The sequence below is a fragment of the Penicillium waksmanii genome (assembly GCF_028829765.1).
Source record: "Penicillium waksmanii strain IBT 27052 chromosome Unknown utg000004l:1.0-5674109.0:1.0-5678898.0, whole genome shotgun sequence".
Classification (NCBI taxonomy): Eukaryota; Fungi; Ascomycota; class Eurotiomycetes; order Eurotiales; family Aspergillaceae; genus Penicillium; species Penicillium waksmanii.
In genome coordinates this window covers 4,235,003-4,259,913 of record NW_026643251.1, presented here as the reverse complement: position 1 = coordinate 4,259,913, position 24,911 = coordinate 4,235,003, and the positions used below count along the sequence as shown (strand labels likewise).

The 24,911-nt window shown below is 51.3% G+C and overlaps 9 protein-coding genes across 9 annotated transcripts; 3 read left to right on the top strand and 6 right to left on the bottom strand.

The window, feature by feature from the left end:
• Positions 1 to 197: 197 nt before the first annotated feature.
• Positions 198 to 2,778, bottom strand: N7481_004401 (putative TBC domain protein; the record flags this gene model as incomplete). The annotated part of the gene is made up of 2 exons (XM_057263620.1): positions 198 to 584; positions 640 to 2,778. The coding sequence occupies 2 exons, from the start codon at positions 2,776 to 2,778 to the stop codon at positions 198 to 200; spliced, it is 2,526 nt and encodes an 841-aa protein (XP_057125281.1).
• A 993-nt stretch (positions 2,779 to 3,771) lies between these two features.
• N7481_004400 (Mo25 family protein) lies at positions 3,772 to 5,203 on the bottom strand (the record flags this gene model as incomplete). The annotated part of the gene is made up of 5 exons (XM_057263619.1): positions 3,772 to 4,005; positions 4,057 to 4,329; positions 4,394 to 4,872; positions 4,983 to 5,043; positions 5,099 to 5,203. 5 exons carry the CDS (start codon positions 5,201 to 5,203, stop codon positions 3,772 to 3,774), a joined length of 1,152 nt encoding a protein of 383 aa, XP_057125280.1.
• A 221-nt stretch (positions 5,204 to 5,424) lies between these two features.
• N7481_004399 (protein arginine methyltransferase RmtB) lies at positions 5,425 to 7,310 on the top strand (the record flags this gene model as incomplete). Its single annotated transcript, XM_057263618.1, has 4 exons — positions 5,425 to 5,662; positions 5,782 to 6,186; positions 6,266 to 6,503; positions 6,560 to 7,310. 4 exons carry the CDS (start codon positions 5,425 to 5,427, stop codon positions 7,308 to 7,310), a joined length of 1,632 nt encoding a protein of 543 aa, XP_057125279.1.
• A 281-nt stretch (positions 7,311 to 7,591) lies between these two features.
• On the top strand, positions 7,592 to 7,870 carry N7481_004398 (uncharacterized protein; the record flags this gene model as incomplete). The annotated part of the gene is made up of 1 exon (XM_057263617.1): positions 7,592 to 7,870. The coding sequence occupies one exon, from the start codon at positions 7,592 to 7,594 to the stop codon at positions 7,868 to 7,870; it is 279 nt and encodes a 92-aa protein (XP_057125278.1).
• Positions 7,871 to 8,091: 221 nt separating this feature from the next.
• N7481_004397 (uncharacterized protein) lies at positions 8,092 to 8,782 on the bottom strand (the record flags this gene model as incomplete). The annotated part of the gene is made up of 2 exons (XM_057263616.1): positions 8,092 to 8,722; positions 8,775 to 8,782. 2 exons carry the CDS (start codon positions 8,780 to 8,782, stop codon positions 8,092 to 8,094), a joined length of 639 nt encoding a protein of 212 aa, XP_057125277.1.
• A 631-nt stretch (positions 8,783 to 9,413) lies between these two features.
• On the top strand, positions 9,414 to 11,801 carry N7481_004396 (AAA family ATPase SEC18; the record flags this gene model as incomplete). The annotated part of the gene is made up of 5 exons (XM_057263615.1): positions 9,414 to 9,514; positions 9,563 to 9,878; positions 9,928 to 10,086; positions 10,133 to 10,831; positions 10,902 to 11,801. 5 exons carry the CDS (start codon positions 9,414 to 9,416, stop codon positions 11,799 to 11,801), a joined length of 2,175 nt encoding a protein of 724 aa, XP_057125276.1.
• Positions 11,802 to 12,616: 815 nt separating this feature from the next.
• On the bottom strand, positions 12,617 to 13,510 carry N7481_004395 (KxDL motif-containing protein; the record flags this gene model as incomplete). The annotated part of the gene is made up of 3 exons (XM_057263614.1): positions 12,617 to 12,698; positions 12,903 to 13,055; positions 13,197 to 13,510. 3 exons carry the CDS (start codon positions 13,508 to 13,510, stop codon positions 12,617 to 12,619), a joined length of 549 nt encoding a protein of 182 aa, XP_057125275.1.
• Positions 13,511 to 15,637: 2,127 nt separating this feature from the next.
• N7481_004394 (uncharacterized protein) lies at positions 15,638 to 15,865 on the bottom strand (the record flags this gene model as incomplete). Its single annotated transcript, XM_057263613.1, has 1 exon — positions 15,638 to 15,865. The coding sequence occupies one exon, from the start codon at positions 15,863 to 15,865 to the stop codon at positions 15,638 to 15,640; it is 228 nt and encodes a 75-aa protein (XP_057125274.1).
• Positions 15,866 to 17,634: 1,769 nt separating this feature from the next.
• pkhB (putative sensor histidine kinase/response regulator) lies at positions 17,635 to 23,414 on the bottom strand (the record flags this gene model as incomplete). The annotated part of the gene is made up of 3 exons (XM_057263612.1): positions 17,635 to 17,928; positions 18,000 to 18,113; positions 18,174 to 23,414. The coding sequence occupies 3 exons, from the start codon at positions 23,412 to 23,414 to the stop codon at positions 17,635 to 17,637; spliced, it is 5,649 nt and encodes a 1,882-aa protein (XP_057125273.1).
• Positions 23,415 to 24,911: the final 1,497 nt, after the last annotated feature.

The following is a 24,911-nucleotide window of genomic DNA, read 5'->3' as shown; positions in this document are numbered from 1 at the left end:
GTAGGGTGGCCCAAGTGGTATCATCACAGTCCAATGTCCCTCGGCCACGAGTAAGGCCTGGGTTGGGTATAAAGAAATTAGGCATCGAGATATAGTTCTCGGAAGTCCGTCCGATCATTAGGGTATAAGACATCCATCAACAAGAATTATTAGTGAAAATGGGGGATGAAAAGAGCAAAAGACAAGCCAAGTCGTGATCAATGGGCGGGCAGTTTTCGGCGACGATGGACTTTCCATTCGGCCTTGGCAACTCTCATGAAGAGTTCGATGTCCTTAATGGGGACCCAACTAGTCAGAACTTTCATTATGTTCTCGAAATCAGATTCGAGAATTATATCGCGCATGCCATCTATGAGAGCAGCAGACGTGGCATGGAGCACGTCCAGGCCCTGACCAAAGGTGCCTGGGTCTTTCTTCGGGCCTTTTGCAGAAGCGGTGGCAGGTCGGCCCGGGGGATCCTCAGCATCGCCAAGGAGCATGAAGACATCCCAGACACGGAGCTGGGCTGGGAAGGGGATCGAGTAGTTGAAGAGGGTTAGGTACCATTTGGTACCATAGGCTGTGGGTGGAATCCCCACTTCGTTCTGTAAAGGTATTAGTGCATGGGTTGAGATACGCTGGGTTACCACATATTCTTACCAGCTTTGAGGCCACCTCACCACCAGCCAGCCACTCCCGTTCAAAATCTTCCAACGCCTCCATAAGCCCCGCAAATCCAGATTTATAAAGTTGTTCCAAGCCACGAAGTTGCCAGAGCCGCGCGAACATGACAAAAGCATGCTCCTCGTCGTAATATGCTAAGAGCGTAGCTGCGAGAGCTGCCATGCCTTGCACATAACCGGTATCGGGATAATATAATGACATGGCATGAAGCACACGGAAGAGGAGCCTTTGCCCACCACGGTATCGTCGACGAAACATGATGTGGCTAGTGATGGTACGTGGCACGTCAATGTCGATCTGAACATCGTCTGGTGAAGAGACATATTGCAATTCATGGAATGCATCAATGAGCTCTTCCTCGGATGGACTATTAGGGTGTCGCTTAGCACTCGCCTCAAGGAACGAATACCAAGCCGTCCCGCGCCACCGGTCCGGGATGCCCTTCCATGTTCGCTCGATGAGTTTGCTGCTCTGCGTATCAAATTCGAATTTCATGCCCCCGCCATCGCGACCTTTTTTCGTAGGTTTGGCCATTTTGGTCCACTTGTCCTCACGTTCCCACTCCTTCCTGCGTATCGCACGCGCGGCAGCTGCGTCTTGTCCCTCGCCAGTATTTCCGTCCGGGACAGTGAGCATGTCGGCGGCCTCGTCCGTAAATTTCCGATCCCTGTTGTGGGGTAGATGATTGGTTGCGGAACGTAGACGAGATGTTGAACGCCGGATCGGCGCACTGTTCGTGCTCGCCGAGGAAGATGGGCGACCTGCTGCAGAGCTTGTAGAGAGATTGCGGGTAGGCGACCGAGCATTAGAAGACCGATTGCTCGATGGCCGAATGGAACGTTTCCGACGCGGTGACTCGGATGCAATTAAGAGACTCGTGGTGACCCTTTGGATTGGATGAGGCGCGGCTCCATTCTTTGGAGGCGCATGAATGAAACCGTAACGATCCACGTCTTCAGCGCCAACATTTTGCCAGTATTCAATGCCGCCCGCGAGCTCCTGGGTCTCGCGTTTCATCCTTATCCGCTTCACTTCTTCTGAGGCTCGACCAATAGACTCGGGCTCCGGTGCTTGGGGCCCAGCGGTAGAAGCGGTTTCTGCATCTAAAGTAGCACCCTCCTCCCAAAGAACACCATTGTCCACGGCAATTGATTTTGCGACGTCGGAATCAGTAACTTTGTCATCTCCTTTATCATACATCAATCGAACTCTCCGGGAGAGCATATCCTCGTCGGCAGAGATGGCTCTACTCTGAAGACTGGTTTGTCGGGGGCGGAGGGTACCCTGTGGCTTCCGAGGACGCGGAGTTGGCTTTGGTAGACTGGTATCGGTGTCATTTGTGCCGGTCGAGAGGGTTGGTACGGGTGATATCTCGACATCTTGTTGGATTGACTGGACTTCCGACTGCGGCTCGGGGTCCGGTTCCTGTTCCTGTTCCTGCTCAAAGGGAGATTCCATGCGCCTCTCTAGTCGTTTTCCAGGGCGCGGTCGATTTGATTGGTCTCGAATAAGACTACCGCGGTGTGAGAACTTCATTGTCTTATCCAATCCGGTTAGGGAGGCTGTAGGAATGTCCAAGCTGATCCCACTGAAGGATGGTTCAATCTGAGGCACTGGAGGGGTCTCTTCCATGCTCCTCTTCCGTTCCAATTCGGCCGACCTCTTTCTCAACCCGCCCCATTTGCGCTCCGACCAGCGCGATCCTGGTCGAGACCCCGGGCGCGAGCTTGGCCGAGCGCTCCCGTCGTTGAGAACGATACTTGGGACACTGCGCAAAGAAGGCGCGTTGTCGCCAAACCGGCCATCCTCGGATAGTCTTGGCCGGCCTTCATTGCCTGAGGATGTGAAAGGTCTCAGTTCCCCCTCGTGTCTGACGTTGTCCTGCCCCGCGAGCGCCGTAGCGGGACGATCCTCGAACCCCCGGGAGGCACTCGTACTCAGCGATCGGCCATTGAGTTCCGGTGGTAGCGCATTGTCGGTGGGCAGTGAGACCGAACGAATGGCGGACGGACATCTCACGGCGAGAGAGTCGTTGGAGGGGACGGCGCGAATTGTCGGGCGCGACTCCGGGCGAACTGTCGAGGGCGATAGCGATACAGGGGCCTCTTCCACCATTATCCCAGCATGACTTTTCGAAACGAGGGAGTGAAAGGAGCGACGTGATATAAAACCAAAAGTCAGAACTGAGAACTCAAAGCTCAGTGCTAATCGGCGGGGCAGAAAGGAGAGTCGAGCGCATCACTGATGGCAGTGGAAATTCAAATTATCCAGGAGATCAAAAGACCCAAAGAACGGAGACGGAAGACCGTTGTGGAGTTGGCTTCTTGGCGCGGGATGCAGTCTCATTCCAATCAGAAGGGACCACCTGAGCACTAGCAACTTAGTATATACTCGTATGAGTATATCGTATCCAATGCAACTGCCAGGAATCGGAATTGAAGGTGCTGGTCCCTGGACAGATCGTCAATCCCAGGGGCAGAGGAGATGAGCATCAACGTCGTGTGTCCCACCAACCCCCTCGGGCCACGCAGCAGTGGAGCTAGATGAAGCCCGACAAGGCCACCCTACGGACAAGAAGTTTTAAGTGGAGCCCACTAGCGGTGCTTAGATTAGAACAAGCGTGGTGACATTGTCTTCATCGGGTCGCAGAAGCGGCTGTGCTTGTGCCATTTGGTCTGGGGTACTCCGTCCGAGTCCGTCGTAGTCGACAGTGTACGGAGTACTGTGTATGGATTAATTCGATGGAGGAAAAAATGCCTTTTTCCAGCTCCTTTTTACAGAAAAAGGTCCAATTTTGTGCCACTTCGACGTAATGTCCCCACAACGCAAATGGGTGTAGTATTTACAAACGAGTACGCCGTGCAGAGAGTACAGAAAAGGCTGTAATGAAAGAAGAAGAAGAAGAAGAAGAAGAAGAAGAAGAAGAACGCGTCAAAACGCCCATAGCCAAAGCTGCTAATCCAGCAAGCCATCAGCCTCAGATGCAAGAAGAAGGGGGGGTGGGGGGGGGAGCAAAGCATTCCCCCAGGGCTATACGGAAAAATAATAATCATCATGGCGTGAAGATACTTGTCGGGATCCAGCCGTCCAGCGTTAGATCTCTATCATTTAGACCACTGCGGTGTTGACCCCGGACTGAGCCTCTCGACTGGGTCGACTCCGATCGACTGGCTCCTTCGGAAGAACCTCAATCTGTCGCACCAGAAAGCTTTTCTCATCCGTAAACTGATCATCATCCGTTCGATCCTCCAGGAATTTTGGCAAGAAACGCAACAACCGATCGCGGTTGTTGATCAGGATCCGTTGTACTGCCACCGATTTGTTTGGGTTCGCCACGAATACCTGGTCTCGTTAGTGTGCGTGACTCTTCGTCATGATCGACGGCAGGCATACCTTGAAAACGTGGAATCCCTCGTACTGTACCATTTTGCGATCGTCGCGCAACAGTTTCATACACAGCTTGAGGTTCTCCCCACTTTCCACGTAGGCCATCATCACATTGTAGTTGGCACGGTCCAATAGAATCTCCCCAAGCAGCTTGATGCTCTGTCGTTTGGTCACGTATGAATCTGACTGCACCAGGATGGTGTTGAATCGACCGAAAAATAGCTCAAAGTTGCTGGCCAAATATGCGGTCACTAGACTCTTGTGCCGAGTCAGAATTTCCTGTCGAAGGCCGAGTCAGTCACTCTTTCCACCACATTACGATAGACCTATAAATCGGACGTACCCGGAATGTCGTGAATGCATCGGCGCTCACTTCAAAGTTCCCCTTGTCGATCCATTCAAAGAATTTCCAAAACACGCCGTCGCCGTTTTGAGGGGCATTGGGCTTCAAATCCGAGAGACGCACGGCCGCCTCCCCCTCTTGTGATTGATCATACAGAACCACCGCAGTGACCACGTCAAATTTGAGCGCTTCACGTAAAATTACACCACACGGCATGGCACTTTGGCTGTGTGTGTACCCTCGGCATAACTCAATAAGAATCTCTGGACGGTGGTGAACAATATAGGAAATGACTGGAGGGTCTTTGTCGGGCGCATAGGAGGTGGGCCGAAAGCGCAAGATATGAGAGAAGATGGTCTGCGTATCCTTTCTAGCCTCAAAGGGCAGTAAATGAATTGACCGCGAGAGATCATAGAGTAGGTCTTCTTGGAGTGTTGCTTGGATGAGTGCGTGAACCTGATCGGGGGACGTGCTGATCTCTAAACCGCGAAGCCATTGTCAGCCATGCATTCCAGTCCAGTTCATTCCAGTTCAGGCCAGGCCAGAGAACAGCTCTGGATCTGCCTCCTAGGGCGTGCAGTTAACCGACCTTGTGTTCCTTGAACAATCACTTTCATCTGACCAAGCTGTTTGGCCAGCTCTTCATCGGCCTGTATTCTAGGTCAGCGAGGAGGTGTGTATCCCAAGTGGTTCGAGCGACGGCACCTTAGGTGTATTGGGGGCTTCTTGGACCCTTAACAATGATTCTTTTGTTGAGCGAACGACATCAGCGGGCTGGCGCGATCGGCCACGATTGAAGAAGAAAGCCATGACCGAAATATCGAGAGAGACCGAGAGGGATGGGGAGGAGAAGCTGGAGAAGCTGGAGAGGGCGAGCCTGGAACGGTCCAGGGTGTACCAGCCGTAATAAACAACGGAAGCTGAAATCAGCGGGGCGGGGCAACCGTTGGCCCGATAACGGATTTTTTTTATCGCGGCCACTTTCTACCCCTCCAACCATTCCCAGTCTATAGGACTAGTATCCCAGCATCATGGCATCCTCCAATCGTTCTGATCTCCCTGCTGAAAAGGCACCTGTCGATGCTCGATCCGTCTCTGACGAATCTGACTCGAGCAATGAAGAAGGTTGGGAAGATGTCGAGCCCGAGGATGATTCGCAGCCAGTAGTCGACCTCTTCTCCGAAACGGTCTACCCTGATGTGCGCTCGATGCTGAAAGTTTGCAAGGACAAGCACAACTTTGATCTGCTGAAGATCCAGAAGCAACTCGGTATGTAACCTCCCCCTTCCTGCCACTGTGATTCCGGTCTTCTCTGAGCAAAGTGGAAGCCCACGGATTTTTCTTGCCATTGAGACGATTTGGAACTAACTCATTCAATTTTGGGATAGATCTTGACTTCCTGGATTCGATCAAGCTGGTCAACTATGTGCGCACCCAGGTTAAGGCTGGTAACAAGACACCCGATGTCTCTTCCAAGTCCCAATTCGAAGACGATGCCTACTTGAAGCCTGTGCTCGAGGACGACGCCCTTCTATATAGCTTGGACGATATCGCTGAGGAACAGGCTAGCGATGAGGCCTCTGGTGGCGACGCCGACCGTCGAGTTCTGGAACTACAGGAGGAATTGGAGCGCTTGCAGACTCAATTCTCCGAGTACAGAACCGCCGTGCAACAATCTCTCGAGGATCAATTGACCAAAGAAGACGAGAAGCTGCAGCCCGATGCTGCGAAAAGATCCACAGATAAGACTGAGGAGGTAGATGCGGACTACTTCAGCTCTTATTCTTATAACAGTAAGTTGGCATACACATAACTCAACATATATATGTATGTGCGTACATACAATTTGCTAACCTGATGTTCACCGTCTAGCAATCCATGAGTCCATGTTGAAGGATACCATCCGTACTGATGCCTACCGTGATTTCGTCTACGAGAACAAGCACCTCTTCAAGGATAAGGTCGTTCTGGACGTTGGATGCGGAACTGGTATCTTATCCATGTTCTGTGCCAAGGCCGGTGCAAAGAAGGTCATCTCGGTTGACAACTCGAACATCATTGACCGTGCCAAGGAGATCGTCTATGACAACGGCCTTGGTGATGTGATCACGTAAGTATTCTTACATCTGTTTGCTTCTACTGAAGGTCCACTCACTATTTGAACAGGTGCATCCAAGGCAAGATCGAAGAGGTTGTCCTCCCGGTTGAAAAGGTCGACATTATCATCTCAGAGTGGATGGGCTACGGTCTGCTCTTCGAGGCCATGTTTGATTCGGTCATTTACGCTAGGGATCGCTACCTGGCTCCCGATGGACTTATGGTTCCCTCTCACGCCACTCTCCGCGTTGCGCCTTTCGCCGACCCTGATTTCATTGCGTCGCATATCTCCTTCTGGCATAACGTGTACGGTTTCAAGATGAACAGCATGCTCTTGAACATTTACGAGGAGGCGCTTGTGCGCGGAATTCAGCCCACAACCATTCCAGGAGACTCCAGTATCTTTTTGCCGCTGCCTCTTCATACCATCACTGTCGAGGAGCTGAACTTTATCAAGGAGTTCCAATTCACCCTGAACGAGGATATTGATGCCCTCGATGGCTTCGCCATTTGGTTCGATATCTTCTTCATGCCCTCAAGAGAATCTCCGGTGCCCGAGAACCCCATTCCCTCAGAGATGAAGAAGAAGGGAATTGTTTCCTTCACCACCGGCCCGGACGACACTGAGACCCACTGGATGCAGACCATCCTTCTTATCGACCATGGAAAGGAGCAACCCAAGCCATTAAAGAAGGGTCAGACTTTTACTGGTAAGGTCGGCTATCAGCGAAAGCAGAACGGCTACCGCGGTCTGGATATCAACATCGAGTGGAACGGCGGAGAAAATGCCTCGGGCAAGCAACAGTGGGCGCTTCAGTAAATAGCGCTCCGCACAAAAGTTGAAATGACTTTAACGATGCTGTCATAAAATTTGATATTTCGTGGGCTAGATGCATGGATAGAGAATTATATACCCAGCAGGAGATGGAATTCTACGACCTGGAAATGACTTTCAAATATTTCACTAGGTGTTGAAGGTCGAGCTGTAGAGCTCTAGTCCCTGAACGGGAGTGCAAGTAGCCAATGGCTCATCAGCCAAGTAGGCAATACCATCCTACCGGTGTTGTAAGAGAGCCCTCAAAGCATAGGTAAAATATCGTCATGAGTAAGAAATACATCCGATATTTGATCAACGTCGGGCAGGGTTTTTACCCGATTCTGACCTGTGGGAGTGCCTCCTGTTTCGGCGGGCTTCTTCATGACGATCATGACAATGGCGACGAGAACGGTCCGAAGTCTTATTGGAACGTTTGTGCGAGCGGTCTCGGCTTCGGTCCCTGCTTCGATCCCGATGGTGATGTCGGTGAGAATGAAGAGGATGATGAGAGCCCCTACGATGTTTCTCATCGTCAACCTTCGAAGAAGCCTCATCCAACTTAAAGTTATCTAGGCTGCTCATGGACTGTGAGCGCCTCCTTCGATGCCGCGTTGCGTTATGGTTGTCTGTGGTATTCAGGCTCTCGATCTCTTTTCGTTTCTGCTCGGTCCATAGTTTTCGTTCCTGCTGCGTCGCCTTTAATTGTCGCACACCACGTTTCATGGCTGCAAGAGGGTCATTAACATCCATGCGAGACTTTTCTCGTTCCCTGCGCATAGGATCTTCATCCCCCCCAGACATTCTTATCTGGCATCGCATCAGGTGCTGTGACAACCTGTGCACCAGATGAATACCACGGTTGACGACCTGCCTGCTCCTTGAAACCTTCGGCATTTGAAAATCGCATTGTATATTGGTCTTCGTAACTTCGTTCCTTCTTCTTTTTCTCAGCTTCAGCCTCGGAATTCTTCTCAGCTTTCTTGGAGCCCTCCGGGAAGAGGTTTATATGACCGCTGTTATCCCAAAGAGGCACCTGCTGGTTCCCGCCCTCTCGTTGAGATGAACGAGAAAGCTCGTCTCTTTTGGAAAGCGCTTGTTCTGCATCTTCCCGGGCAAATCGAATATCTCTGTCTGTGTCGTCTTCCCCTGCCAGGCGCCGTTTTTTCCGATAGCGGCCCGCATCATCGCTCGATTTTCTTTCAGATCGTGCAAAGGTATCAGCAGACGACTGGGGCGGGGGAGGAGGCGTTGGTGGTCGCTCGCCACGTAATATCTTTATTCGTCGCTCAGCATCAACCTCTTGCATGAGTCGCTCATCTTCTTCTTCGCGGGCTTGTGCCTGGGCCTCGTCGCGTTTCACACGGGCGATATTATCCGGGTTGTAGACGTTCCATGATTTCTTGCCTAGAAGATGTCTATCCAACAATGTTAGTTATATCTGTCTAAATTTGGGGGAAGAATACTCACAGAGGCATATTGAGCGACCTGGCCAGCAGTGAAGAGAAGAAGCGGCGTGCAATCAAGCAGGGTAGGTCGAAGGTCGGGGAACATGCCAAGCCCCGGCGGCGAACCTGCTTTATCGATAAGGCACCCCCACTCCACGTTCAGCCCGATGGGACCGCAGTGGTGTGGCTGAGTTCCCTTCGTTTCTCCTTGAGCTCTCCCACCTTCCATCTACAACTTCTCCATCACCTTGGGGTTTTGCCTATTTTGCCAATTTCTATTTCATCGGACACGTGTCATCTATCCAGAACCGGGTCTCCCTCCATCTACGCTGTTGCCTACGCTGTTTCAAAACACCACGGTGGCGCTACCGCAACGTTCTTAACACTCAACACAGCTTCAACTCCTAGCCACCGGATTATTGACAGTGCACCATGTTCAATCGCCCTAATCCGTCAGGGGATAGTGGGCGCCCATCGCCGCATGGCTATTCGAACCCTAATCAAGCACCACCACGGTATGACCACGGCCAGCCTCCCATGTCCAATTTCGGGCTCGCTCCTAGCGACTACGATGAGCCCATGACTGATGCAACTTTTGACCAAAAGGGGATACGGTGGCCCGCCACCTCAATCAATGGGAAGAGCTCCACAATCACAACCGATGCCGACCCGCCCACCGGTCGGAGGAGGACGCACTGGAGGGCCGGAATGGAAGCTTCAGCCCAGCAAGAGCCCGAATGACAACTATACTTTTGGCAACATGTAAGTGAATTGATATCCGGCTTACATATCCGTACTGACATCTATTAGCATCGCCGTCTCGCCTCTGGATATCCCGCCAACCCGCGATGGCACCGACCTTTATCTCCTGATCAATGATCTCTATGTGTTCTCCGCCCGCCCCCTAGACGGATTTCCTCCGGGATGCATCGGCATGTCGGATCCTCAACGAACATGGGCGCGGGTTGGATTGAGAGATACCGTCAAGGTCGAGCTGTATGACCAATTTAGCCAGGGTGGGCAAGCATATTTGGGGTCTGCCGACATTGAAATCAGCTTTGCGTCCGCAAGAAAGCGCACTGAAGTTCCATATGATCAAGATGATCTGGCGAAGGCAGTCATTAGCGTATGTTCACTCCTGGTCTACCTTCCTTGGTATTTGCTAACGAGACTAGAATTTCCAAAACCAATTGTTTGCGCCCGAGCAAAGACTTCTCATGGACCACAAGAGCATCCCTCTTCTATTGAGTGTCAAAACCGTTCAACGTGTCGATTGGTCTGAGAAGGTCGATCTGAACTCTGGGAAAATTGAGACGGACCCCATCGCACGCGGGGTTGCTTACGCCGCAAACTCAGCTCAATTTTTACAGAGATGCGCAGACCGGACTTAATATGAAGGCCTCCAACCGCCGCCCAGCTGCGAACTCGATCATTCAGCCAGGGTTCAAGTTTGAAGACATGGGTATTGGTGGTCTCGATTCAGAGTTCAGCACCATCTTTCGTCGAGCCTTTGCGTCTCGCATTTTCCCTCCCGGATTGGTGGAGAAGCTCGGCATTCATCACGTTAAGGGTCTTCTGCTCTATGGACCTCCCGGTACTGGCAAAACCTTGATTGCACGACAGATTGGTAAAATGCTGAATGCCAGAGAACCGAAGATCATCAACGGTCCTGAGGTTTTGAATAAATACGTCGGTCAATCTGAAGAAAACATCCGAAAAATGTTCGCGGACGCCGAGAAGGAATACAAAGAGAAGGGTGATGAGAGTGGACTACATATCATCATTTTCGACGAGCTCGATGCCGTTTGCAAGCAACGTGGTAGTGGCGGAGGTGGTGGCACCGGCGTGGGCGATAGTGTTGTTAACCAACTGCTGTCGAAGCTCGATGGTGTTGACCAACTTAACAACATCTTGCTCATTGGTATGACCAATCGTATGGACATGATCGACGAGGCTCTGCTACGTCCTGGTCGTCTAGAGGTTCACATGGAGATCTCTCTTCCCGACGAGCAGGGCCGAAGCCAGATTCTCAAAATCCACACTGAGAAGATGCGTACCAATAAAGTCATGGATACTGATGTCAATCTGGGGGGAGCTTGCCCACATGACCAAGAACTTTTCTGGTGCTGAAATTGCTGGGTTGGTCAAGTCTGCCTCTTCTTTTGCATTCTCCCGTCATGTTAAAGTTGGCACTATGGCAAGTATCAACGATGATGTCGTCAATATGAAAGTGAACCGGGCCGATTTCCACAAAGCTCTCGACGAGGTCAAGCCTGCTTTTGGTGTGTCTGAGGAGGAGCTTTCAAGCCGCATTCAATATGGCATGATTCATTACTCCGAGACTATCAAGGAGATTATGCGCGAGGGTGAGCTGTTCGTCAAGCAGGTCAGCAGCCAAGAAGAGTCCACTCCACTCTTCTCGGTATTGTTGCATGGCCCCACTGGAAGCGGCAAGACCGCTCTGGCATCGAAGATTGCGATCGAGTCTGGATTCCCTTTCGTCAAGTTGATCAGCCCTGAAGACATGGTCGGCTTCAGCGAACCGGCCAAGGTGGCGCACATTAGTCGCATCTTTGACAGTGCCTATAAGAGTCGTACCAGTATCGTCGTTGTTGACAACATCGAGCGAATTATCGACTGGGTGCCGATTGGCCCTCGCTTCAGTAACAGCGTGCTGCAGGCGTTGATGGTTTTCCTTCGCAAGCAGCCCACCCATGGACGGCGCCTGCTGATTCTGGCCACGACCACCGAGCGCGCTTTGATGAAGCAGCTTGATATCTACAACTCTTTCAACTCGGACATCATGGTTCCCAATGTGCAAACATTTACCGAGCTGCGGTTCGTCATGGAGGAATCCAAGGCCTTCGATGCTCAAGAGATCGCCCGGGCACTAGATGGTATCGGTGGCCTAGCGGACGAAAGTCGTATCAGCGTCGGTATCAAGAAGGTCCTGCTTGGAATCGAAACTGCCAAGCAAGATACAGATAAGGTCGGCCGCTTTGTGCGTGTTATCAACAGGGCCATTGAGGAGGAGCAATTCTTTTCCTAGAGGGGTTTTGAATAGATGGGCTCTGTACAATTACTATGGAACCTTGCCATGGTACCTTGCTATAGATTCTTTGCCTCCACCCTGTACTTATGATCAAAGATCAATTAATATCGTGTCCATTGCTCGTACTCCCTATCGTGCGCATGGATATCCACAGATCCTAATAATAGTAACGTAGTACTGACTGTCAGTGTCGAAGGTCGTTTATCATGTGCCGAGGGCCGGGCCTAGAATCATGATGAACCAACCCCTATGGTGGGTTTGAAACACTAGCTTATGCACTAAAGCCCGAAGAAGCAAACAATATTCTATGTGTCCGAGTTAGCTTAAGACTGTGGAACCTTATTCGACAGCAGGCCCTAGCTACCCCAACTTCAATGCCTGAAGCCGCCCAAGCACTCTCAGACTCAGGGGTCCCACAAGCCCTAGATACACAACCCTAGGGATTACAGTTCAATACGATGCTGAGGCAGAGAAGGATACCGTCTCGAAGGAATTTAGCTACTGAATGGCCGGAAGCTTTCATTCTTACAGATAGTCAATACGTAGAAACACTGGCAAGTATCCCACACCACAATAGGCCTTAATATACGCAGTAACACAGCCACACACGCACTCAATGAAAGATATACAGAGTCCCGAGGTCCCAGGCAAACACACCAAACCCAAACCAGCAAAAAATCAAATTAGACCGTCCCAAATCCAAAGATACCGATTTTGTCCCAAGTCATTATAGTCGTTAGATTAAGCGAAAAGAAGGTTGAACCACCCACGGCCATGCCGGTGGACCCGGCGGGGGTATCTCGGGCTCTCGTTCAGTAATCATCAAAGGTATACTTCTTCGATGCCCGACGGTATTCATCGGGGTGGACCTTCTCGGCCTTTCCTTTCAGAGCACTGCGCAAAACAAACTTCTGTCAGCCTTCTAGAACACGCATGTGGCCGCTATTTGGCGCGTCGATCATCGCAACGGCGCACGTGCCAAGCACTGGCCCGGCGGAGCGGAGGCTATCACCCCTGGCCGCGGAGCGGGGCGGAACTTGCAACGTCCACCTCAGGGGTCGGCAAAGGGCTCTTGGGAGATTGATTTCGTGCTCTTACCTGACGCGCTTTTGAGTCCACTCCAAATCACGCTTTGTCTCACGTGCGGTTTTGAGTCCCTCGTTGAAGTTGGCGCGGACTCCCTTCAAACGTCGCTGAGCTAGGGCTTGCAGCTCCAGAAGCTCTTGCTGCTTAGCGTTCAGGTGGCCGGAGCTATTTCATGCATACCGGTCAGTTTTCTTAACTCTCGAATTTCAAGTTCATCCTGGAATCAACCGCGGTAATGCCTTTCGCCATCGAGAATAGCGAGCCGCGGAATTCATGGAATCTTACGCGAGGAGAGAAAATACTCACGTTTGCGCTTGTTTCGCCAGACCTCGATCCAATGGCGTCGGATCGAACGAATGTTGCATACGGTTGTTCAGAACGTCAACGACGTCAACGCCCGAGTATGATGCGGGGCTGGTCTCATAGTCGCCGCTGGCGCCGGCGGAGCTGAATGTGAGTCCGCCCGAGGTGCGACTACCAGCTGTAGTACTCGCATCAGAGTAGTCAGGTGGGGAGCCTGGAACTCTAGAAATCGGGTACATGCTCGCTGGCGCGGGAGCCTTGGATGGCATGTTCATGGCGTGAGCAGAGGGCTGATAGTAGTGACGTTGAGTAGCCATGATGGTTGAATGTTGTTGTTATTGTTGTTGTTGGAAGTTTGTGACGACAGGTATGTCTCAGCAAGACAAGACAATGATATGCAAGTGGGCGAGATGTTCTTTGGTCAGGGTAGCTGCAGCAATATAGAAAGACCTGGAAGGTTTAAGGTTGTTAACGGGGCCAGCTAGGAGGGATGGATAAGGAAGAAGAAGGAGAACCAGGCCCGCCGGACAAGACGAGGGATTTTATAGCCATCGGCGGAAAGTCTTCCATCCGGCGGGGCCCATTCGAGACGAAGAAGGCAAAGGTAAGAGAGCAAGGATGGGCTGGGTCTGGACGGAGCCATTGGGCCATTTCGCAGCCCTCGCACCATAAATTCCAAGCCCTCTCTTCGGCTGCACCTCCTCCTCCGTGTCTGCCCGCCGATTCGCCTCTTGGACCGCTTTAACCCCGCTCGGGGTGGGAATCAAAGCAATGTGTCTGGTGGGATACAAGCCATCCTCCACTAAGACTTCCGCTCTCCCGCCCCTCCCACCGGATCATCGGTCTTGGTCTACGCGGCCCTTCCCCAAAGTCTGTTTCCTTTCTGGGTCCGAGCGGAATTAGATGGAAAACAGGAAAGAATTTGGATAAGAAAAGTGGAATTGGAGGGATGTGGAGGGTGGGAATACCCTAGGTTGGGTGGAAAGGGAATATGGGCCCGGGGGGGAAGTATAAAAATGAGCTTTGTGCCCATTTCTTTCCCCCGATCTTTTCGTTTCTTGTTTTTTTTTGCCTTCTTTGCTCCCGAATGCCCCCCCATTTTATTACACAGCCCCTCCTTTTCCCATTGTACTTTTCGAAATTCGGTGGCTGGGGATTCGGATATGGGATGGAGGGTGCGGGTTAAGTTGCGCATCGGGTGAGGCTGATGACGAGCTGCAAACTACAGAGGAAACCCGTATGTCATCCAGTTCTGTGTTCCCTGTCCACCTGGATACCTCGTGCGGTTTGGTTAACATATTTAATAGGTAACCATTATTATCTTCACGCTGCGCGGACATACCCAATAATGGACGCAGGGAACGGTGGCTTGTCGCGCGCGGATCTGCCAGTACTTGAGCCGGCGACGTTCCCTCCGATTCTTTCTCTTCGGTAACAGGGAGGTGAAAACGAAACAAGAAGATGCCTCACGGCCTGACATCATTTGGAATTCAAACAACCAAATTATAAACTCAAAAACAAGACCTCTGCCAGGCAGCAAAAGCCGGGGGAAGGTCACACGGGATGAAGATCAGTGAAGTTGGACATCACTGCAGGGCGCGAATGAACGAACCGTGGAGAAGCCAGTAATGATTCGAAGGGATCCCACGTCTGGGCCGACGGGCCTGTGGGTCATCAAGCCATCTAGACGCAAGTCTTGAACAAGAATCACCCTAGGAGCCGTGGGGTCGAAAGGAACAAAAAGGGAAAGGAAAAGAAGGCTTGTGTGACCACCGTGTGGTCGGATTAGGTGGACAAAATCAGCCCATGGACGCAAAGACAGTCTGGATACGCTGATCCCTGCTCCTCCGTTTGCCCGCCTTCGATGCGGCTGTCAGAACGAAAATCCCTCGCATCGATCCATTAGTGGCACATATGGCGAAGACGAGAGCAATGCAGCACAGACAAGCGCTCTAGACGCCGTCATGGCGTAGGAAGCAGCATTGTCCCCGCCTTTATCTGCATACATGCTTGAATGACTTGCTTGTCCTCAAATCCATGCTAAGGAAGACCTTCTCTGCAGGCTGTCGGCAATGTAATTTGTGAAAAAAAAAGACAACACGACCGCTTTCTCATCATTGGTCCCTGATTGCCTGCTGACAGGAAAAGCAAGCCGGTTCCGAGAGTCCTCTTCTGGGCCCTTTCGCCGCCGGGCACCCATTGGGGCCATACCGAGCAGAGAAGAGCGTACGAGTACCCTGAATACCACCTGGGATTTCCCTCCTCTCTACAGGATGTCCGACGATGCCTCACTTCTGCACCCGGCGCCTTGGCCTTGGACTTTCTGCATGCCTTGCAGCCTGACGAGGCACGATATGCCCCGTTGACACGCATCCCATGGTCGAATTACACCGTGACACCACCCTCCTCCATTTAATTTCTCATCTCCAAGTATATCAGGGATACTACGCCAAAGAATGCACTCCGCCCAAAATTGGGTTCCCATCTGTCGTCTCTGTCCCCTCCTCCGCAAGAAACGCTGGGGAAGACATCGGGCAGCACAGCAATGACGCGCAGCGCACGCCAATATCGGGCATTGCAAAGAGGATAGCTCTTCCACCATCCTCATCGTCATAGCCCCAGCCTCCCCGGTCACTCACCGAGATGCGATCCGCCCCTCCCTGAACCTCCATGTTCTGGCTCTCGGGAAACTCAACTCATGGCCTGCACACTTTGTGCCCCCATCCCCAATCTACAAACTTCCCAACGCACACACCCCGACCATTGCGATGAACCTATCCTTTTTCCCGGTTATACATGCATGCTGTCAACTTATTTAACTTAGTTACATGCGTTACACGAGCCCTCTATCTCGGTCCGAGGGATTCTAGACAACGCTCTCATCCCCACCGTTCCCCAATGTTACCCGTTTTGGAACCAGTTGTATAGATGTCGCCGTCTGAGGGGTGACCATCAACTCAAATTATTATCATTTCTTGATTGACAGTCAAACCGGGTCAGCCCCCAAATTTCCGATGATCGCAACAAAGTCCGGCCTAAATAATTTGCCAGCACTTAGAGTGGGGTTGAGGCGGGGATTTTTTTGCTCTCGACGCTTCCTTCACCGCCACATGCAGCGCCATGACTGGATGGTTGGCAATGGCCAGCTCACACTTCTTTCCCTTTTTGGGCCATGGTTCAATTTTCCCTCCTTGTCCCTCTGTTGCCCCAGGCATGATCTGCTGAATGTGCAGCAGGGCCTGTGTTTGCTGTCGGTCTCAACAAGTATATATGGCTGTTGTCGGATATCCACGGCCGGTCTTTCAATATTAACAATGCCCTTGTCGACATTTTCGACATTTTCGAGCTCGTAAAGCACGAAAAATTAACTTTCGCTTCTTATCTTACTTTGCACAGAATCAATTTCAATGAACTCCCGGATGAGGATACCCTTCCGATTGGCTTCTACACCAGCCTGGTGATTCATCATGCCGAGGTCCTTTTGCTTTATGCCTTGCATACAGCCCCCCCTTGATGACTCCCATTATATTTTTGATGGCGTTTGATCGAAACCTTGACTGTCACCCACCCTATTAAACTTGGGTTTGTCAGACCGAGACTTCATCTTGATCTAACTCTGTTTCTAAGGCTATGGCTTGATGGTCAAAACCTGAAGCCACTTGATGACTGTCCCTCCAGGGCTGGAGCCAAGGTAATCAATAACAATACTACATACTAGTAGCATAGTAGAAATAATCATACTGAAATAATAACGTCATCGGCTTTTTTTATTAATTGGGAACGGTCCTAACGGTCCTCTTTAGCTTAGTCAACATAAGGAGCAAGAAAGAAATGGTGTCAAGGTTAAAGTTAATGATAAATACAGATTGAGAAGATAGAAAGGTGTCGTTGCGCGCTCGTAATCTGGTATCACGTGGAAAAGGAAACAACACAAGGCTTAAAGGGGTGAATAAAATAGAAAAAAGCAAAGGCCGTATCCCAGCACTGACGCCAAGCGCTCAGAGTCGAAAGCAAACCCACACAGAAAAGGAAGGAAAATCAAATAATACAGTGGCGTCTGGTGACCCGATGAATATGCTGTAGGATGGCGAAAAATGCTCAATTCCCGATGTAAATGCAGGCAATGCACAAAACCTTCTAGCCTCTTGGAAAATTGGAGAAAGGGTGGTGTGAGAATAGGTGCGCAGGGCAAAAGGCAAGTAAAGTTGATGGAATCAAATTCTGGTGTAAACCTCATCAAAAGAGGCCACATCTCCTTGCTGCCCCACTGTGCTCGCCAAAACGAGTTCGAAGAGCAAACAAGTCATGCAAAAAGGAGGTATCCGCTTAATCGTTGCTGGCGAAGATGCCATAAAATATGCAAAAGATTGTGGGAATTATCGAGCGGAATTCGTAGAAAACGGCATGATGGAAAAAGTGGCCACCAATGAAGGGCGAAGCATCAACGCCGGGCAGATGCTGTTTTGTCACTCCCCGGGTGGAGGCGGTCGCGGAGAAGCAATAACGGTTTGTTGGTATCGAGAAGGCCCATAATCATCTTGCCAAGCTCATTGTGCTTGATGGGCTTGGTGACATAGTCGTTGAAGCCCGCTTGTGCGGCGTTCTCGATCTGATCGGTCATCGCGTTGGCTGACAAGGCCATGATCGGGATCTGGGGGTAATGGTTCTTCTGCTCCCATTCCCGGATATCTCGACAAGTATCGTAGCCATTCTTGATCGGCATTTGGATGTCACACTGAGAATACAAAATGTTAGTACTGTTTGTGATCCCAGGCCTGTTTGCAGGCAGACAATGAATTGACTCACGATTATAAGAGAGTAGTAGCCTGGTTCTTTGGAAAGGACCATGTCTGTACATTCCTGGCCGTTGGAAGCGGTCTCTGACATGAGCTTGATCTTGTCAAGATACTTCAGCATCACCTATCAGAAATTTAGTAAACCTCCAGATGTTTGTTTTGGGTAGTTTGCTTTGATACGTACATCACGATTGGTCTCATCGTCTTCGACAAGCAGGATGCGGTAACCTTTGTTACCAAGGACTTCCTTGACCATCTTCGACACGGTCTTGAAGTTATTGTTGATCTCTCGCGCCATGTCTTGATTGCGATCTTTGCTCAGTTCGCGCTTGCTATCAGGGTCAAATATTGTGGAGAAAGCAGATGGCTTGACAGGCTTCGGTACGATAAACACCTGTTTGCCAGTAGCTGCCAATTCTTTGACGCGAGTGCTGATTTGGCGCTTCTGGTACAAGTCCGAAATGATGACTACCACGGGTGATGTGTTTGCATCAATGTCTGAGACGTGCTGGATTACTTCCAAGATGTCATCAGTCGCGGGCAAATTCAAAACCAGATGGGTGCACTTTGCATCGTGACTTTGCGTTATGTCCTTCAATTCATCCACCTCGGAGAATGCAGTAATAGTGAATTCAATCTCATGCGGAACGACCTTTTCGATGTGCTGCTGGGTGGCTTTCCGGGTATTGTCGAGCGGACACAAGATGACGATAGAAAGAGGACCTTGCGAGGGAACTCCTGGAGAGCTCGCAGGTAGCTTGCCGGGAAACGAGACACCTTGAGAAGGCGACGGCGTTTGGCGTGCAGGTGCGTCGGAAATACCTCCCGGGGAAGGAATTGCCGTGCTTGCTTTTTGTTTGTGTTTTTGGCCGAATTGATGTGACATGTGTGCAGTTGAGACAGCCGGAGTCTGAAGTGCTGAGGACACAGCAGAAGGAGGGTCTAGGCCACTGCTATCGATGGGCGACTGGAGTATCGGCGAATCAGGATCCGGGGATAGAGCTGTGGGGTCCTGAAGCTTGGGTTCGAAGCTCTTCGGTATTTGGAGAGAGGATCGATCGTACGACGTAGTCCTGGATCCCACAGGTCTCCTGGAAGCAGTGGAGGCCTGGCGAAGCAGTTGAGGCCTCTCAGATGGCGAGGGAGGAGGGGGTGCATCCACTCTGACATTAAAGGAGAACTTCGCACCTTGGCCTTCTTTGCTGCTCGGCGTGAGGCTTCCGCCATGCATTTCGACCAACTGTTTCGAGAGAAACAAACCTAAGCCGCTGCCAGCATTCTGCTGTGACCCACTCTCTCCCAGCTGACTGAATCGCTGCATGAGCCGCTCCGCATCCTTCGAACTAAATCCTTTGCCAGTATCAATGACATCGAAGTTCAGAAGGGCCACGGTTTCATCGAGATCGACGGCTTTGTCGCGATGGAGACTGCAGCAAATATAGACCTCGCCTTGTGAAGTGAACTTGACCGCGTTGCCGACGAGATTGATCAGGACCTGACGGATACGGAATCTATCACCAATCATCATGGCAGGGACGTCGGCTTCCATTAGATAGTTTATCTCAAGGCCCTTGTCGATTGCCCGGGAGGCAATTGTGTCAATTACGTCCTCGATCATGGACCGGACATGGAACCAAGAGTTCACCATAGACATCTTACCCGCCTCCACGCGAGATACGTCTAAAATATTGTCCACAAGTTCCCGGAGATTAGTGGAGCTATTCTGGATGGTATCGAGCATTCGCCTTTGGTCACTGTCGAGTTGGGTGTCGAGAATGAATGGAATGGTGCCCAAGATTCCGTTCAGGGGAGTCCTAATCTCGTGGGACATATTGCTGAAGAACTTAGTCTTGGACTCCATTTGATTGTTCAGTTGGCTCATTGCTTTATTGAGCTCCCGCTCAAGGTTCTTTCGGTCATTGATGTCGGTGCATGTGCCATACCAAGAAGCCTCTTCGCTACCAAAGCTGCTCGTCTCGACGCATACCAGACGAACTAGATGCCAACGGAAATCCCCTCCCCGAGAGCGAAGACGAATCTCAGTTGAATAAAACACGCGGCCGTTTTCATCCTTCTGTAGGGATGCCACGCCACGTTTCACCAACTCGTCAAGGGCAGATGAGACACCATGGTTTTCCAAGCCAGAATCTGAAGGCGCAGACTTGTTCGTATCATTAGGCCTTGGTGTTGTCTGGGAAGAGATTCCACCGCATTTTTCGAGATCATCGGGGTGGACATGCTTGGCAAATCCAAGATCAAGAGCCTCTGCTGGACTTTGACCGGTATACAGATTCCATTGCTCGTTAACGAATATGAGTCCGCGAATCTCGGTTGCCTCGAAGACGACCTGTGGAATCGAATTCGAAAATGCGCGGTATTTCGCATCGGTCGCGAACTTTTCTCTCTCTTGGGTGGCCTTGAGCTCAGAGATATGCTGTTCATGGATGTCAAGAAAAGAGCCAATCCAGTACAAAACCTCTCCCGTTGCTGATAAAAGCGGGTTGGCCCGAAAGATGAACCAACGATAGGCGGTTTCGTCATTGAACCTTCGCACGCGTACTCTTTCAGTAAATTGCGATCCAGTTCGCAACGCATTGGCCCATTCACTCGACACGTGGTCCCTTTCGCTATTATGGATGTTTTGCCATGGATCTCGAAGTTTCTGTTCCTGCGGTTTGCTTCTTCGGTATGAGTCGAATTTGGTATTTGTCCATATCATTTCACCGCTTTGAGGCCTTGCTAGAAAAAGATGAAGGGGAACAGAGTTGAGCATTAGTTGGGCGATAGTGTCAGGAATTTGTCGGGTTAAATCGCGCTGCAGCTGGCTGTAGAAAGAATTCGTCGACGCCTGGCGAGACGGCGGCTGGGTTGGGGAAAAGGCCGAGGGTGGCCGCATTTCATATAAAGGCGAGACAATGAGATTGGGATCATGTGGATTGTTTTCTTCGCTCGTGGGAGGTTTCCCGATCATTTTCTCTGTATAGTCCGTATTAACAGTTGACTTGGAGAGACGGTGACGTTGCTGTGGGATATTGTCGCGTGGTAGCTTGGTCTGCTGATTTTGAACGTTGAAATAACCATCTGAAATATCGCTAGAGCGCAAGGCCGGAGACTGATTGTTCGAGCCTAATCCAACTTGACCAAGGTCAAAGCCTGGCGTCCCCATGTTTGAGACCACGGGGCTATACTTCGTTGACGAGCGATCGCTAGGACTAGTCATGCTAGCCCGGGCAGACATGGAACTCTCGTCGCCGACAGAATAGCCGACATGACCACTGAGACCCGCCACGAGTTCTAGCTCGCTGCTCGCGTCGGAAAAGGTTCCACCTAGTCCCACCAGATGTCCGTATCGCGGTGCTTCCACTTTGGAGGTTATCTGACGTTCGAGCTGACTGTAATGCTGAGCCAGGCAGAACGATGTTGTGAGGTGTGGCATCAGGAGAGCCAGCGATTGCCGTAGATTAGATGGATAAGGCACTATTGTTGACAGCAGTGACACGATGGCAACGGGGAATCTCAAAGTTGACGAAGAGCCATGATTGGATTGGCCGCCATGAAGTAAAGGAATGTGGACCACCGTCCTCGAGTAATCAATTCCAATGGCCTCCAGGGGCTGTACATTGGAATAGTCGTGCTCGGGAGGGTTCTTTGCAAAGGCCATCTCGTCGACCGAATGGCTACTGAAGAAAGGATTGGAGTCTGCATGTGTTCGCGGTGCAGGTGACGGTGCAGGCGACTGAGACCATGGAGATTGTGGTATTTGCTCGTATTCGTCGAATTCTCGCAAATTAGGAGCGATGAGGTTCTTCTGCTGTCCAACAATAGGCTGGGGTTCACCAGGCCCTTCGGCGCCGGGCGTGACCTGCACTGTTTCTAAAGGGCTTCGAGCGGCCCTGTCTGATGGTTGTGAAACGCGAGTAGGTTCATTTGCCGTGTATTCACGGGTGAGAACGATAGGATTGCTTCGACCAAAAAGTTTGACAACCCCGGTGCGCTTAATAAGTGGATCAGGCTCGTTCTCTAGAGGTCTCGGGATCGGGAAAACAGCTTGTCGAATCGGATCAAGTGAATTCCTTGGTGAATCCCTAGAATCAATGTGACTGCCAGCAAGATCTGGCTGCTCGGCAATCCGAGCGTGTTTTTTCTCTTGCTTGATGGCGTTTGGCTTCGGCAGATGCTGCTGTCGATCTATCTCCATTCCGCGGTGTTTCTTGCTCTGTGGGAACCCGGCAAAAGAATGACGCGATTCTAAAGCTGGTCGAACCATCGGTGGAGCGATCCCTGGGGTCCTAGGCTTGGGAGCTGGGTCCTTTTCTTGTCTATGCCCCAATGCGTCACTATTCATTGTACGGAAGCTCGTAGTTTCGGGGGCAGAGTCAACTCGGTGGGAAGGGATCTGGCCATTGTTCGTACCCGCCTCCACATGTCCATTGAAAATTGCCTTTTGTCCCCATGGCACATTCTCCAGGTCCGTCGCATCCCCAGGGACAGCCAGCGTGACACGGTCCGCCCCATAGTGGGTCTCCAAGATTTCAATGAGGTTTGTCCACCATGCCTCAAGCCCCGGGTCTGCATTCAATTTCAAAGTGAGGTCGTAAAGGTTGGGCGTCGCAACTTCTGCGTCCTCGGCGGGAGTATCACCAAGCGGCGGCCAAAAGTTCGGCCGTAGACCTGGCAGCTTTGGCAACGTTGGTATTCCATCCGGTGTTTGGGTTACGGGTGAGGCACGGAGCCTGTCGGCAGGAAACTTCAACCTAAATTGGCCCTGGGGTCCTGTTTTCTCCATGGCTGCTTTAGATAGTTTGGCCTGGTTTTGTTCACGCGGGAAGGGATAGGATGGGGTTTGAGTCGCGACTTGGTCGGCAGAAAGAGAGTTATCGACGCCTAATATTGTACCCCCGGAACCTATGGATCCAGAGGAAGGTTGCATTGTGACCGGAATCTCTGCAGTGGACGTGCTTGACAGACGGCGCTTCCGAGGGGTTTCGTTTGGAGGTGGAGAAGATTGTCCAATTTGTGTCGAGGACGAGTGTTGATTCTGACTTTGCTGCATCTGTTGATAAACAAGCAGCTCCTCCATTTGTCTGCGCAGCTCCTTTAAAGTTTGGGATGAACGGCCCTGGTCTTCCGGCCGGTCACTTGCAACCTGGTGATCTTCTGTGACCGGTGTCAACCCCACCACCTGCTCAGCCGAATCCCCGCGCGAGAAATGAGGGTTTTGAGCCGGCTCCTTCAACGATGTATCCACGCCACGGGTCAGCCCATCCAACGAGATTCCAGTCACATATTCAGGTTCGTAGGAGTGTCGGTAGGTCGATGATGATCGCGATACTTGCAAATTGTGAGGCTGTGGGATGGCGACGGGCGAGACGGTCTCGGTTGGAGAAGGAAATGGAGGCGTTCTCCTGCTATGCACGTCCCCCATTCTCTCTCACTCCTCCGGTTGAAGAGAAAATCAGTACGCCTGGGCGACAATGAGCAAGCTCAGAACTCGGGTGATCATTCTTCGGTCACAATGAACCGAGGATGGAAGGGGAAGAAGAGGGGTGTGTCAACTTCGTGTGAGTGAGCGGGTGATTGTGTATGTGTCAGATCGGAGGAAACAAAAGCTCGGACAGGAAAACGGCTGGCGAAAACCAAGGAAGGGAATCAGAGGGGCGAAGTGTCGTCAGGTCGATTTAGAATCCGAGACTGGGTTAAGGAATAAGGTTTTGATGTTGGAGACCAGGGGATAGGAACGATGTGGGTGTGGGTGTAGGGTTATTGGGGGGGAGTAGTCGGAGGAGAGAAGCACTGGAGAAGGCCAAGTGGAGTGGGGAGAGATAACTACTAGTAGTACTAGTACTCTAGAGTATGGGTCTGGGAAGGATGGTGTGGTTGACCACAGTCATTTGGGCGAGGGGAAAGAGAAAAGAGGAGAGGAGAGGAATTCGAACTGGCGTCAGTACCCGCCCATTCTGCTTGGATCGCCCAGGGCGTTAAGTGGGTTGAAGGCGCTGAGAACCAAGTGGATTCCATGACGTAGTGGGCCTGTTTATTATAAACCTTCGTCACCGCTGGACTTACAGCACTGGTAGTTATACTACTAGTTATACTACTAGTTATACTAGTACTACTCAGTAGTCAGTTAACTAGTACTGAGTCGACTCTTTTATATTCCATTATTCCCTTCTTCTTCTTCTTCTTCTTCTTCTTCTTCTTCTTCTCCTCCCTCTCATTCCTCTCCCCCTCCTCCTCCTCCTCCCTCCCTCCTCCCTCAGCTTACGGTCAGGTACCTCCGTTCCACCCACAGTCTGCAGAGTATCGAAGACTTGTCAGTCCAAATAATGAGGCAGTTCTAGTCTCCAGTCTGCCTTCACTAGGATGGTACTACTTACGCCTGACAGTCCACTCATTTCGTGTGTACTCGTACAGAAATGGACATCTGCTTACCCCTGGCCATACATAGTACTAGTATTTTTATCCTGGTGGACCCAGTGCGTTCCCACGAGACCCCGCCGTACTCGTATCTAGCGAGAGTCAGACTGACTTCCCTCGTACTTGTACTACTAGTCACACAGTTCACCAGCCAACCTGCTACGTCATGGTCTACTTAGTACAGTACATATGTTATGTACAGTCTTTGCACAGGCAGAGGGTGCTGGAATTCCTTGGCTTGGTCTAGACCTTTCAATCCCCGATACTCTCTCCCTTGGTAATCAATCCCAAAATTAGCTACGTCGTGGTGCAGCGATACTAGTCCCCTTAGCGGTTGTTCTAGAAAACTAGGGTAATTAGGACTCCGGGGGAGCGGCCGGGGGGCGGGGGGGGGCCTTGGAAACCGTAAACGAGAGTGATCGCCCACTGGTGGCGCCCGGCTCGAATAAGATCGCACCCCGGGATGGGTCTGCGGCGTCTGCCCCCTTTTTCGCAGCGCAACCGA